General features: G+C 43.0%; 1 protein-coding gene across 2 annotated transcripts; it reads right to left on the bottom strand.

The window, feature by feature from the left end:
• Positions 1-466: 466 nt before the first annotated feature.
• On the bottom strand, positions 467-5,166 carry ces3 (carboxylesterase 3). Of its 2 annotated transcripts, none has more exons than XM_021569482.2 (13): positions 5,012-5,166; positions 4,537-4,735; positions 4,295-4,433; positions 4,012-4,145; positions 3,739-3,892; positions 3,550-3,654; positions 3,334-3,435; positions 2,940-3,080; positions 2,657-2,737; positions 2,139-2,280; positions 1,882-2,031; positions 972-1,044; positions 467-774 (listed from the first exon to the last, which is right to left on the bottom strand). In XM_021569482.2, exons 1-13 carry the CDS (start codon positions 5,079-5,081, stop codon positions 594-596), a joined length of 1,671 nt encoding a protein of 556 aa, XP_021425157.1. In that variant the 5' UTR covers positions 5,082-5,166; the 3' UTR covers positions 467-593. The 2 variants fall into 2 exon arrangements, with proteins under 2 accessions (XP_021425157.1, XP_021425166.1); XM_021569491.2 differs by having other exon boundaries at positions 4,537-4,732; positions 5,012-5,149.
• Positions 5,167-15,320: the final 10,154 nt, after the last annotated feature.

A 15,320-nucleotide genomic window follows, 5' to 3' on the forward strand; every position in this document is an offset into this window, starting at 1 on the left:
TTCCCTATTATTCTACAATGTAGAAAATAGTAAAAATAAAGAAAAACCCTTGAATGAGTAGGTGTGTCCACATTTTTGACTGGTACTGTAGATGCATAAAGTACCGATCTGAAGTGAGCTCCACTGGGGCAATCTGTTAGTTCTGTTATATACTGCTTACACAGACAAGTTATATTTGCATGATTTAGCTAATTCATAATTAATTCATCATAAATTTTTGGTTCATGCATGTGACCAACCAATACCACACAAGGCTTCTTCTCTCCAAGCTGAGACCTTGAAACTGAGATATCCCATTCGTTCTCAAAACAATCTTCTGGGCGTACTGCCAAATTGCAGATACTGATAGTGATAATTCCTCCCAGGCACGATCAATCAGTCACTTGCATGAACCCATTCAAATTGGTTATTAGAAAATAACAAACATTTTCCTTCACAAGGCTATGAAGAAAGACAGAGACAGAAAGATGACAAGCACACGTTTACAATTAAAGTGCACTATTTATTCAAATTCTAGTCTAGGGTTACCTACAGAAATTTGTCAAAATAATTAGGCTTACAGGTACAGTGTTTAGAGGTGTAAGCTAATAATGTCAGTTTCCCTGACTTGCTGCGGCTGCCAGGCTGTGGAGCTTCTGAGGAAGGAGGACAGTCATGAAGTGCACCTTGTCCTTCTTTAGGCTCTGAGCAACCACCTGCTTCAAACCCAACTCCATGTACTCTTCTTTCTGGTCATACAGGGGCCACAGTATCAGCTCCTCCCCGTTTGGTGAGCTGAGGGTTACATCAAGTCACAGTTAGTTCATTCCTAGGGATCAGTGTGCTATAACAGGCCTATTGAAGCAAAGTAGTAACCTTGGAGTCTATTTCCATTGGTGTGCTGGACGGTTGTGTGAAAATCATGCAGATAAAAGTTATTGAACAAAGAAATAGCCATTTTGTCGTCAGTTTATGTCAGAGTGCGTGCTTACCCAGTGCGAGCAAAATTGGCCCAATATGCCATCATTGTCTTGCACAGCTTCTCCTCCTCTTCAGTGACTGTTCCTGTAAGTGACATTTAAGGGAATATAGGGAACGATCAGACGTTACCTTGTTTTGAAAACAATATGATCTCTAGAAGCTTTTTTTTTAGGTCAAGACCATTATAAATCAACAAATAATGATAATTAACTAGTGGCCTCCTGACCACTTTATTTGATGATCCATCTTTCTTTTTTATCCCTATTATTCTTATCTTGTGAAAAGATAATCTTCATATTGTTCATATCCTCAGAAGACAAAGGCTAATGACTATCTCCTTATAACGTTCAGGTCAGTTTTTATTATCTTGCATTGCATAATACATTTGAATCATTCTGGTGATCACGAATGGTATCAACCATGCCAATGTGACCGCAGGCTATGTAGTTCAGGTTTGGACAAACCAAACCTTGGGCCCTGGGTAAGAAACATGTTAGCAGCAGAGATACAATTTTGTGGTTTAATGCTATTTTTCTTCATTCCTTCTTTAGGCATAGATGAACTACTCTTCAGGCATAGATGTCACTGCCTACGTCACAACCTTATCCGCTTGAATAAAATGCAAAATAGTAGCTAGCAGGATGGAGATCCAGAGATTATTTTTAATAAGTGCATTTCGCAAGTGGCTAGTTTGCATCAACTACCTTCACTAAAATCACTGCAAAGGTTTTGCCTGCAAACTTTGGTTTCAAATTGCGATGTTCTGGCATAACAATTTTTTTCCCTTATCGAAGTTGCCAAAAGAGTCCGGAATTGAAACCAGACCCTAGAGTCACTGTGGCCTATAGGGTCGGGTTTTCAAGACTACTGCGTGCACGGTCAGTAATCCAGCCCTGATGCAGTTTCTGTAGACCTACCTACCTGTTATCTTTATATGTCCATTCCAGAAGCATGATCCAAACATAAACCCAATATCATCAGCATGGTCAGACTTTACAAAGCTTGGTCTGGTCTCTTTGTGCATCTCTGGGCGGTGTTGAAACTCATACATGTACACAGGTGCACCTGCATCTAAAAACACAGGAGAGACATTGTAAGTGATCGTGAGAGCTTTTGGCATCATATCATAAGGTGAATTACAATGCAACAGGAGATTACCTTCCCCAACTGAAACTAACCTCTGTGGTATCCAGCGACTTTAATAACAGGCAGAACCATGAACAGATCTCCCAGCATTTCAGTGAATCCATCACGTATATCTTCAGGAGTTTTTGCATCCTTGAAATATTCATCTGCAATGAGATTGTTAAGTCCGGAGGCCTGAAATGCAACAGAGATGCAGATTGCAGAATTGGCATTGTGCAGATATACAAGTTTAAGTGCCCCTGTGTGTTCAAGACCCACTGACTTCCAATCTGGTTTGATATTGCTGTATAGTATAGGCCTACATATCATCATCTTAGTGTGGCCAGCATTACTTTCATATTCTGGTACATTTTCTGCTTAATAATATTCATAATTTAATTAAGTTACTATGATAACAATAATACTAAATTGTATCATGATACAATAATGTAAATGGTACATAAACACTGCTTCAGATTGATTAATAATGCAGAGCGTAAGAGCAATCAGCAGCAGTAACAGGTGAAGGAACAGAAGGAGGAGGAGGACAAGGTGGATGAAAACCACTCACCCCAGCAGGATAGAAAACGTTCATTATCGACATCGCTGATTGCCTGTCAAATCCCTCCGACCATCCAGGTGGAGCAAAGGACTGTTACAAAACATAGGAGAACATACTGTATGAAAGCAAAGACATTAAACAAACCTTTGTCTTCCTAAAAGCAAGAAGACAGCAACTTAATCCTTATTTAAACACTTTTTATTTTGCGAACCACCTAAACTTGAAGATGAAGAGACATGAAGAGATATTTTGAACAGAAGTGTGTTTTTGAATTAAGAAACTATAAACTTACCGAGGGGAGGATCCATCCAAACTCATGGTTTGTCACTCCAAGCAGCACAGGAACCTTTTCGACCGCCTTGCTCTTTAAAAGCTCCTCTGCAAGGTCTTTCAGAAACACTCCGTCCACAGTCGCCCCCATAAAGGTTTTCATCTAAAATGCAGAAAAGTTGGCTCAATGGTTGAAGACAGGCCTAACCTGACCCCTTGTGGCTGTTGTTGTAATAACTTAACAGTAATATCTGAGGGAGATGCTACTCTGTATGTTTTTTTTACACTAGAGGTGAGGTCAAACCATTTCAATCATGAAATTAATCATTTGAACCACCAAGAAGAAATGCACATGCAAAATATCCTCCTTATGTTTCCACTAAGAATAGCTAGTTTACCTTTTTTGCAGAGCGTACCTTTTTTGTTGCGTTCACTAAATCTTCTTCAGTTTTCTCTCTTATACACTTGACAAGATGCTCGTTAGTGGTGCAGTCACACTCTGTCAGGTTAGCCACCACCTGGCCACATAGAGTTGTTCAAACATCACATAGCATTTAAATCAGTATGTTTTTTGTTTGACAAGTCAGTTATATTTGCCTTTGTGTTGGATGATTGTGAGACAGGTAGAATACCTTAGCTATGACCAGAGGCTCTTTTGAAGTGTAAGTTCCAAGTGTAGCCACTCCACTTTGGAAAATTGCTCGATGAAATAATCCTTTTGCTAATGGAGACAGGGTCTGTCAAGTTGGACACAAAAAATTGAGATTAGATAATGTTATATCTAATTCCCTGACAGATTCTGGGCTGGGGATATTTTTTACCAGTATGGAGGCACTGATGCCTCCTGCAGATTCCCCTGCGATGGTGACTGACTGTGGGTCCCCTCCAAAGCTCTCAATGTTCTCCTGGACCCACTTCAGAGCTGCAATCTGGTCTAGGAAACCCCAGTTGCCTGGTGCATGCTCATCTCCAGTGCTTTTAACAGATATGCAAAGAAATTCATCAGATGCATTGCACTAAAGATAAAACACAATGTCAAAAACCACTCCAGCAAACACAATGCCAAATGTACTATTTAGAATATTATGTCATACCTAAGGAATCCCAAAATTCCAAGACGATATTGAATGATAACTACGACCATGTTCTGATAGGCTGCTAGTGGTGATGCATCATACTGAGATGCTGCACCCATTGACAAGCCACCTCCATGAATCCAAAAGAACACCTGATCAGGATAAAGGCCATCATTGTAAATAAGAATCTGTTCTTAATTGACCTGCCTAATTAAATAAAAATAACACGTTTCTTCTTCAAATTGGTATTATATAAGACATAAGGGAAATGTTAAACTGTGACAAGTACAGCATAACTTACCGGTAGTCTTTTGACTGTTGCTGCCTCTTTAGGTGTGTATACATTAAGATAAAGACAATCCTCTGACACGTCTGGCAGATCGTATTCAATGGCCATTACATTTACTATGTGTTGAGAAATAACTGGATCCTGAATACACCTAGAGAGAGAGAAAAAGAGAGAGAGAAAGTTAGTTCTTTGGGTCAATGCCTTATTGGCTACGACTCCATGTCCAATGATACAGTACAGTAAAACCATCTAACATGTGAGGCTGACGTGTGCCATCTCTCTCTCCCTCCCATGGCTCTGCAGGTTGTGGGGCAGCCAGGCGCAGGGGACCCACTGGTGGACGGGCAAAGGGTATCCCCAAATACTGCTGCACCCTCTGCTCTATGCCTTTCACAGTCATGTACTCGCCTCGAACTTTGCCATTCTTCAGAGAGACCACTGGACCAGTCTCTGCTGTAAACACAATAAACACAAGGGGGCTTAGTCATGTAACCTGATCAAAGTCTAAGCACCTAAGTTGTCCCTGTGGTTTCTGCTTTTAAAGGAGCCAAATAATTGTTGGAGTAAAACATTGGTACAGGATGTTTCACTTTTAAACAGAAAACAATTAGGTGAAGTATGCTGCAATATACCCTCTTTTCCCTGCGGTACTTTCCACATTGTCTTGGTAGTTAATGTAACCAAAATATATGTGTTATGTAATGTAATAATGAAATAAGGATTTCTTACCTGTTGTGCACAGTGAAGCACCTAAAAATACCAAAGTCAGGTACACGCTAAGAAGTGTTGTTCTCATCATGGCTGTGTCTTTAGAAAGAGAGACAGTCAGTTGACATTCAAATAAATACCCCTCTGTACACCAAGCTCCTCCCCCTGAAAGGGTACACACACACACACATACAAACACACCATTGTATAACAACCCCACCATGGTGAACTGAAAACAAATATCTCCATTGATTTAACCTCTGTTGCACCAGACCCTTGACTGCCAACAGCCCAACTTACCAAACAACGGTCTTTGAACTACACGCTTAGTAAGGCAGGGTTAGGGAAACATCAAAATACCCAAGTTATGGAAGAGTTGGCCTACTCTAATCTTTAAACGGATTTAAAATAAGGGCTGATGTAAAAATGGTTCCAAAGTTAATGGATTTTATATTATGGAGTGAAATTGGTCAGAGTTGGCAACAGTATTGGTGATAAGGTGAGACATGAAGGGGAAAGTAAGTTTACAGTAGATTGCATTTAATCATCTTTGCCTCTTTTGACAATAAAGAGCCTCTTTACTTGGGTCTTGTTCTAAGTGAAGTGCTGCTCTGTATCACACTGCAGATTTGCAGTTTAGGCCAGCTTTGCCCTTGTAACCTTATGCCAGTGTATTGGACCTAACAGCTAGTGTTCACAGCAATGGTCAATATCCTTTAGGTTTACCAATCTTGAATGACAAAAAAATGTGTAGTGCTCTCTGTTGGAAATGTTACTAGAAGTCGAGGCCCGGCAAATCGTGTCAATATGTCCTCAAAACACCGGCTTCGAGGGAATTATCACTTTTATACAACGGGTTACCAACATATTCCTTAAAATAATTTATTCATACTATTTCATCCTTCCACAAGATATACTCCCGACACAAATCTAGGGTTGCTACCCTGGTTCGTTCGATCGGTTCGGTTGCTAGAGATGCGACCCAGTCGTTCAGTCTTTTTGTTCTGTATCTATGGACGTTACCCAGTCATTCTAAATGTTCCATTGCCACACTGTTAGCTAGTCAACTACAGTTAACTTAGTCAAAAAGTGCAGCACAAATAACAGCGAAGTAGCCTCATTTGCATTTGTTCAAGCTGTTTTCTAGTGACATTTACTTGGATACATCCATAACAATGAGCAAATGAGATGCGATTTCATCTGGCATTGAAAATGTGCTCTCTTGTCAGGATACTGTTGTTCAGAGGACAACAACACAGCTAACACAATCACTTCAAACTGAAACTGAAAGACTGCAAACTAGCTGCACTACCTTTTTTCAATTGACATTTCTTTATATATATCCATTAAAATGATGCAAGCTGATTTATGATTTTGACTTGCTGAGAAATTCTGCCTGCCTGTCTGTCTCGTCCCGACACGGTCATTAATATGCGACAGCTGGAGATCGAATTTGAATATTGAAACAATGTTGCAAATGTCGGAGAGACCGACAGCAAGGTTTATACAAATCTCCGCTGTTGAAAACTAAATGTTAGTCTAAAAGAAATGTGAGATAATGTCTAGATGCTTTTTATAGTGGAGATCAAGTTTATAAATTGCCTGGCTGGGTAGATGAGACCGTGGATTGCACAGTCAGATGGAACAGAGTAAATAGGCATTTTAACATCATAGATTTAGCAGGTGGTAACTTGTGGAAGGGACACCGCTGGAATGCGGTTTTAACCAATCAGCATTCAAGACTAAACTCACCCGTTGTATAAATGTCTTAACTATTCCCTGGGCCACTTCATGCCTGATGCCGTGCCACTCTATATGTAACATCACAAGTAATGCTGTCTGGATTTTGTCAGAAACTGCTACAACATACTGTCTGACCACTACAAATCACAACAGGTTAGAATGGCAGGAAGTGTGTGGCTGAAAGCTGTTACACATGGAACTTCAACACTTAAAAGTCAGTGGAACCGGTGGTAACAGGTTAGTGCATTCTGACTCCCATTCTTGGCTTTGTATTCATTAAACTTTACTACTTTTATATTTCATTTATTTTCTTCATTGTGGACATAGTGGTATATTGAACATTGCATTCTATTGATATTTTAAACAATAATTTTATGTTCAACATTTTTTTTTAAAATTACTTATGAAATTGAGCTATTGCCCACTTTTAAAATCTTTCCATTACTTTCAGTAAAAATACACAAGAGAGTGGAACATGTCAACGCATGAGTTTTCTCCATCGGAGGTGCTTTATAGTACAACTTTTCCTGGCTGTGGGGATTTTCTGGTGACATTCTACGTAACCAACCTCTTCATACAAACCGGATCCCACTCTGGTTGCTAGAAGGCTGGTTGCTATCTAAGGCCAGGATCTTTTCACCATACAATGTAGCCTACGTGCAGAAATACCACTGTGTCTTGGATGAACGTTATGAGTGCCAGGACCGCAGCCCCTCCCTGCAAGGCAAAGGGTGGCTACTTTGAAGAGTCTCAAATATAAAACATAGTTTTACTTGTTTGTCACTTGTTTGGTCACTACATGATTCCATGTGTGTTATTTCATCGTTTTGATGTCTTCACTATTATTCTACAATGTATAAAATACTAAAAATAGAGAAAAACAGGTTTCCAAACTTTCGACTGGTATTATACATATTTTATTTTTTTCCCATTTTTTATTTCACCTTTATTTAACCAGGTAGGCTAGTTGAGAACAAGTTCTCATTTGCAACTGCGACCTGGCCAAGATAAAGCATAGCAGCGTGAACAGACAACAACACAGAGTTACACAAGGAGTAAACAATAAACAATAAACAAGTTAATAACATAGTAGAAAAAAAAGAATCTATATATATTGTGTGCAAAAGGCATGAGGAGGTAGGCAATAAATAGGCCATAGGAGTGAATAATTACAATTTAGCAGATTAACACTGGAGTGATAAATGATCAGATGAACATGTGCAGGTAGAGATACTGGTGTGCAAACGAGCAGAAAAGTAAATAAAATAAAAACCGTATGGGGATGAGGTAGGTAAATTGGGTGGGCTATATACCGATGGACTATGTACAGCTGCAGCGATCGGATAGCTGCTCAGATAGCAGATGTTTGAAGTTGGTGAGGGAGATAAAAGTCTCCAACTTCAGAGATTTTTGCAATTCGTTCCAGTCACAGGCAGCAGAGAACTGGAAGGAAAGGCGGCCAAATAATGTTTTGGCTTTAGGGATGATCAGTGAGATACACCTGCTGGAGCGCGTTCTACGGGTGGGTGTTGCCATCGTGACCAGTGAACTGAGATAAGGCGGCATAGACTTGTAGATGACCTGGAGCTAGTGGGTCTGGCGACGAACATGTAGCGAGGGCCAGCCGACTAGAGCATACAGGTCGCAGTGGTGGGTGGTATAATGTGCTTTAGTAACAAAACGGATGGCACTGTGATAAACTGCATCAAGTTTGCTGAGTAGAGTATTGGAAGCTATTTTGTAGATGACATCGCTGAAGTCGAGGATCGGTAGGACAGTCAGTTTTACTAGGGTAAGTTTTGCGGCGTGAGTGAAAAGGCTTTGTTGCGAAATAGAAAGCTGACTCTAGATTTGATTTTGGATTGGAGATGTTTGATATGAGTCTGGAAGGAGAGTTTGCAGTCTAGCCAGACACCTAGGTACTTATAGATGTCCACATATTCTAGGTCGGAACCATCCAGGGTTATGATGCTAGTCGGGCGTGCAGGTGCAGGCACCGAACAGTTGAAAAGCATGCATTTGGTTTTACTAGCGTTTAAGAGCAGTTGGAGGCCACGGAAGGAGTGTTGTATGGCATTGAAGCTCGTTTGGAGGTTAGATCGTACAGTGTCCAAGGAAGGGCCAGAAGTTTACAGAATGGTGTCGTCTGCGTAGAGGTGGATCAGGGAATTGCCCGCAGCAAGAGCAACATCATTGATATATACAGAGAAAAGAGTCGGCCCGAGAATTGAACCCTGTTTTACCCCCATAGAGACTGCCAGAGGACCGGACAACATGCCCTCCAATTTGACACACTGAACTCTGTCTGCAAAGTAGTTGGTGAACCAGGCAAGGCAGTCATTAGAAAAACCGGGGCTACTGAGTCTGCTGATAAGAATATGGTGATTGACAGAGTCGAAAGCCTTAGCCAGGTCAATGTAGACGGCTGCACAGTACTGTCTTTTATCGATGGCGGTTATGATATCGTTTAGTACCTTGAGCGTGGCTGAGGTGCACCCGTGACCGGCTTGGAAACTGGATTGCACAGCGGAGAAGGTACGGTGGGATTCGAGATGGTCAGTGATCTGTTTGTTGACTTGGCTTTCGAAGACCTTAGATAGGCAGGGCAGGATGGATATAGGTCTGTAACAGTTTGGGTCCAGGGTGTCTCCCCCTTTGAAGAGGGGGATGACTGCGGCAGCTATCCAATCCTTGGGGATCTCAGATGATACGAAGGAGAGGTTGAACAGGCTGGTAATAGGGGTTGCGACAATGGCGGCGGACAGTTTCAGAAATAGAGGATCCAGATTGTCAAGCCCAGCTGATTTGTATGGGTCCAGGTTTTGCAGCTCTTTCAGAACATCTGCTATCTGGATATGGGTAAAGGAGAAGCTGGGGAGGCGTGGGCGAGTAGCTGCGAGGGGGGGGGGGGGGGGGGGGGGGCTGTTGGCCGATGTTGGAGTAACCAGGAGGAAGGCATGGCCAGCCGTTGAGAAATGCTTGTTGAAGTTTTCGATTATCACGGATTTATCGGTGGCGACCGTGTTACCTAGCCTCAGTGCAGTGGGCAGCTGAGAGGAGGTGCTCTTGTTCTCCATGGACTTTATAGTGTCCCAGAACTTTTTGGAGTTAGAGCTACAGGATGCACATTTCTGCTTGAAAAAGCTGGCCTATGCTTTCCTGATTGACTGCCTGTATTGGTTCCTGACTTCCCTGAACAGTTGCATATCGCGGGGACTATACGATGCTATTGCAGTCCGCCACAGGCGGGCGAGGGCAGTCAGGTCTGGAGTGAACCAAGGGCTACATCTGTTCTTAGTTCTGCATTTGTTTAACGGAGCATGCTTGTCTAAGATGGTGAGGAAGTTACTTTTAAAGAATGACCAGGCATCCTCAACTGACGGGATGAGGTCAATATCCTTCCAGGATACCCGGGCCAGGCCGATTAGAAAGGCCTGCTCGCAGAAGTGTTTTAGGGAGCGTTTGACAGTGATGAGGGGTGGTCGTTTGACCACGGACCCATTGCGGATACAGGCAATGAGGCAGTGATCATTGAGATCCTGATTGAAGACAGCAGAGGTGTATTTGGAGGACAAGTTGGTCAGGATAATGTCAATTAGGGTGCCCATGTTTACGGATTTAGGGTTGTACCTGGTGGGTTCCTTGATGATTTGTGTGAGATTAAGGGCATCTAGCTTGGATTGTAGGACTGCCGGGGTGTTAAGCATATCCCAGTTTAGGTCACCTAACAGAACAAACTCTGAAGCTAGATGGGGGGCGATCAATTCACAGATGGTGTCCAGGGCACAGCTGGGAGCTGAGGGGGGTCGGTAGCAGGTGGCAACAGTGAGAGACTTATTTCTGGAGAGATTCATTTTTAAAATTAGAAGTTCGAATTGTTTGGGCATAGACCTGGAAAGTATGACAGAACTCTGCAGGCTATCTTTGCAGTAGATTGCAACTCCTCCCCCTTTGGCAGTTCTATCTTGACGGAAAGTGTTATAGTTGGGTATGGAAATCTCAGAATTTTTGGTGGCCTTCCTAAGCCAGGATTCAGACACGGCAAGGACATCAGGGTTGGCAGAGTGTGCTAAAGCAGTGAATAAAACAATCTTAGGGAGGAGGCTTCTGATGTTGACATGCATGAAACCAATGCCTTTTCGATCACAGAAGTCAACAAATGAGGGTGCCTGGGGGCATGCAGGGCCTGGGTTTACCTCCACATCACCTGAGGAACAGAGGAGGAGTAGGATGAGGGTGCGGCTAAAGGCTATCAAAACTGGTCGCCTAGAGCGTTGGGAACAAGGAATAAAAGGAGCAGATTTATGGGCGTGGTAGAATATATTCAGGGCATAATGTGCAGACAGGGGTATGGTGAGGTGCGGGTACAGCGGAGGTAAGCCCAGGCACTGGGTGATGATAAGAGAGGTTGTATCTCTGGACATGCTGGTTATAATGGGTGAGGTCACCGCATGTGTGGGAGGTGGGACAAAGGAAGTATCAGAGGTGTGAGGAGTGGAACTAGGGGCTCCATTGTAAACTAAAACAAGGATAACTAACCTGAACAACAGTATACAAGGCATATTGATATTTGAGAGAGACATACAGCAAGGCATAAAGTAATCGCAGGTCTTGATTGGGAGAGCTTGCTAAAACAACAGGTGAGACAACAACAGCTAGTCAGCTAACACAACAACAGCAGGTAAAATGGTGATGACTAGGCAGAGAGGGTCGGATTAACTACACACAGAACCTGAGTTTGCGGCTGGGGCCGACAGATAAAACATAAATAAAGAGAATGGAGTACCGTGATTAATGGACAGTCCAGCAGGCATCAGCTATGTAGCCAAGTGATCATAGTGTCCAGGGGGCATCTGTAGATGGAACAGGGAAGCCGCCTCTACGCTAGCACGTGGGCGACACCGGGAAGCCCGGGGGTGGTAGGGGGGGGGGTCTGCTCAGACGGAGGCCGGTTGAAGGCACAGCGGATGAGTATTCGTCGGCAGACCAGTTGTGGTGGTGCGGCGGGGGGCCGTGTCGACAGAGAATCCAAGCCAGATGGCGAAAGAGGTATTGTAGAATTTTGTTTGTTAGCAGGGAGATGTGCCTGGCTCACGGCTAACTGGTGCTTCGTCGCAGTGGCGTTAGCCAAGTTCCAGAGTTTACAGCAAGGATCCGGTGGAGTATTGGGCTCTAGCCGTGTATGAGTGGGGTTCTGGTGAACAGCTGAGTAGGCCGGGAGGTGGGCCTCAGGGATAGCTTCGGTACTGGGTGCAAGCTACCTGTGAAGATCAGTAGTTGTGGTCCAGGGATTACGGCAGTAATCCAGCGTTGTTGTGGAGAGACAGTTCGATACTGTCCAGGCTAAAAACAGGGCTGGCTGTGCAGAAGGTAAAAGCCGCTAGCAGTGGCTAACAATGACTAAACAGCTTGTAGATAATTAGCTGGTTAGCTTCTGGAGGTTCTTGAATGTATTCTAAAATTAAAAATATTAGCGATTCCGTATCACATTGGGTGAGGCAGGTTACCAGAAGGTATAATCGAATTAAAAATCGAAAAGAGATTGAAAATAAATATAGGTCCAGTGAATGGTTGGGCTGGTGGGGACAACGGCGATTCAGACAGTTAGCAGGCCTGTGCTAACAAGCTAACAGTTAGTAGGCTGGGGCTATACAACGATAGCAGTTAGCAGACCGGGACTAAACAAGCTAGCAGTTAGTAGACCAGGGCAGGCTAGCAGTTAGCAGGCCGGGTTAGCAAGCAAGCAGATAGCAGGGGCTAGAAAGTTAGCCTTTGGGGGACATCGCGATGGGGTTAAGTCTGTTTTTGCCTCTTCATGCGGTGATGTCGATAGACCGGTTGTGGAATTAGTAGGGTTCCAAGTAGCTCTAGGTAGCTAGCAGGCCTAGCTGGTTAGCATAATGGGCCTTCAGCGGGCGTCATGCCTGAGGGGCCTGTTGGAGTCCTCGGGCAGATTATGTCGGTATTCCAGTCGTAGGGGATCTGCGGGGTTCCATGCCCCGTACCGGCTGTAGAAGGGGTCCGGATATTGTAGCCCAGGAGTATGCTTCGGTGGTAGCACAGGAGCTCTGGCCGGGCTAGCTTCAAGCTAAGTGGATGGAAACGCTAGCCAGGAGTAGTCATCCGGGGTTGCGGTTAGCTAGTTGTGAAGATCCAAAAGAAAATGTTCAGTTTGCGGTGGGAATCCGGGGATAAAAATAATAGGTCCGTTATGCTCTGGTTAGAGTCGAACTGGCGAGAGCCATTCGAGCTGAAGGTTAGCTGTTGACCGCTGGCAATGGTTTGTTGACCGATAGCTGGTAGTTAGCTGGCTAGCTTCAGTTGAGGGATTCCAGACTCTAATTAAATATAGATACTTTAGAAAAAAAAGCAGATCCACGCTACACTGGGTGAGGTGTGTTGCAGGAGAGTATTTAGATGTTGAGGTTTAGCAAAATATTTTAAAAGATATGCGAAGAAAAATATGTAAAAAATGATATATACAAGGGACACGACAGGACAAAGACGTCTGACTGCTACGCCATCTTGGATCCCATATAACTAAGAATAAAGTGACTAAGAAGCAAGATAGATAATAAACAGTAACTTATGTGATCAGTCAAAAAAAGCAAAAAGGGTTAATGCAGATAACCAGATCAAATCAAATCAAATTGTATTTGTCACATGCGCTGAATAGAACTTTACAGTGAAATTCTTACTTACAAGCCCTTAACCAACAATGCAGTTTTAAGAAAAATAAGTGTTAAGTAAAACATGTATTAGTAAAAAATGTAACATTTAAGTAACAAGTAATTAAAGAGCAGCAGTAAAATAACAATAGCGAGGCTATATACAGAGGGTACTGGTACAGAGTCAATGTGCGGGGGCACCGGTTAGTCGAGGTAATTGAGGTAATATGTACATGTAGGTAGAGTTAAAGTGACTATGCATAGATAAGAAACAGAGAGTAGCAGCAGTGTAAAATAGGGTGGGGGGGGGCAATGCAAATAGTCTGGGTAGCCATCTGATTAGCTGTTCATGAGTCTTATGGCTTGGGGCTAGAAGCTGTTAAGAAGCCTTTTGTACCTAGATTTGGGGCTCCGGTACCGCTTGCCGTGTGGTGGCAGAGAGAAAATTCTATGACTAGGGTGGCTGGAGTCTTTGACAATTTTTAAGGCCTTCCTCTGACACTGCCTGGTATAGAAGTCCTGGGTGGCAGGAAGCTTGTCCCCACTGATGTACTGGGCCGTACACACAATCTTCTGTAGTGCCTTGTGGTCGGAGGCCGAGCAGTTGCTATACCAGGCAGTGATGCAACCAGGATGCTCTCAATGGTCAGCTACTTAGCTAGGGTGAGTAAAATGGTCAGTGAGCTGTTCTCTCATTTGTGTCTGGAAGCTTGTATGCTTGACTGCTGTTGTTAGGACAGACCACTCGGATCAACCTTTAAAGAGAAGGGTGGGGATACAGTTTAAGAGGGTGTGAATGATGCTGAATGGGTGTAGACAAAGAAGAGCTCTCCAGTAGGTACCAAAATATTTAAAGGCCATTTTCTCACAAGTAAGGTTACAAGTTTATCAACTTTCAAAGCAGAATTTACTTTCCCATTGTTCCTAAAATGCCGTGTATGATATACAATTCTGTAGCTCTGTGTCCCTGCTTTTATCCAATGTAAAAAACACAATTTAAAATGTTGATACATAAGACCAAATCAAGGAGGTCGGTCCATTTGCAAACATTTTTATAAACCTTTTTTCGCTTGGTCATTATGGGGTATTGTGTGTAGATAAAAATATATCTATTTTAGAATAAGGCTGAAATGTTACAAAACGTGGAAAAATTCAAGGGGTCTGAATATTTTCCGAAAGCACTGTAGGTATTACAGATTGAGTCAGGGAGAGGTTGAAAATGTCAGTGATGACACTTGCCAGCTGGTCAGCGCATGCTCTGAGTATGGTAATCCTTCTGGTCCTGCGGCCTTGTGAAAGGCCACATCGCCATACGGAGAGTGGGATCACACAGTTGTCCAGAACAGATGGTGCTCTCATGCATGGCTCCTTGAAAGCCATCCATAGCTTTTAGTTGGCATATGTAAGTACGGTCACTGTCGGGACAACGTCGTCAATGCACTTATTCTTATTGTAAAACTCCTCAATGCCATGGGATTAACCTAATTTATATCCCTCTAACTGCCCCGAATGCCTCTGCTGATCCCACAGCTATTGTAAGCAGCAATCATGTGCCTATGAACCAAAGTTATACTGTCAGCGCTGAGGCGGTGTGCTCTAGTGGGAAGTCCAGTGTGTGCAGCTCACCCTGCACTAACATACATAACATGAGCATGTCTACTTCTGCCAAGCTTCCCAGTAAAGCAATGAAAACAATCAAGCATCCTGGAAAAGTGCTAAAAATAGCCCATATTAATATACAGTGGGGCAAAAAAGTATTTAGTCAGCCACCAATTGTGCAAGTTCTCCCACTTAAAAAGATGAGAGTCCTGTAATTTTCATCATAGGTACACTTCAACTATGACAGACAAAATGAGAAAAAAAATTCAGAAAATCACATTGTAGGATTTTTAATGAATTTATTTGCAAATTATGGTGGA

This window comes from Oncorhynchus mykiss, chromosome 2 (assembly GCF_013265735.2).
Source record: "Oncorhynchus mykiss isolate Arlee chromosome 2, USDA_OmykA_1.1, whole genome shotgun sequence".
Classification (NCBI taxonomy): Eukaryota; Metazoa; Chordata; class Actinopteri; order Salmoniformes; family Salmonidae; genus Oncorhynchus; species Oncorhynchus mykiss.

Excerpts from the sequence above, each read along its gene's own strand:
- ces3 (XM_021569482.2), bottom strand. The coding sequence starts at position 5,081 with ATGATGAGAACAACACTTCTTAGCGTGTACCTGACTTTGGTATTTTTA. Across the intron at positions 4,736-5,011 it reads TGCTTCACTGTGCACAACAG|CAGAGACTGGTCCAGTGGTC; the intron begins GTAAGAAATCCT and ends TTGTGTTTACAG. Across the intron at positions 2,032-2,138 it reads AGTCGCTGGATACCACAGAG|ATGCAGGTGCACCTGTGTAC; the intron begins GTTAGTTTCAGT and ends CTGTGTTTTTAG.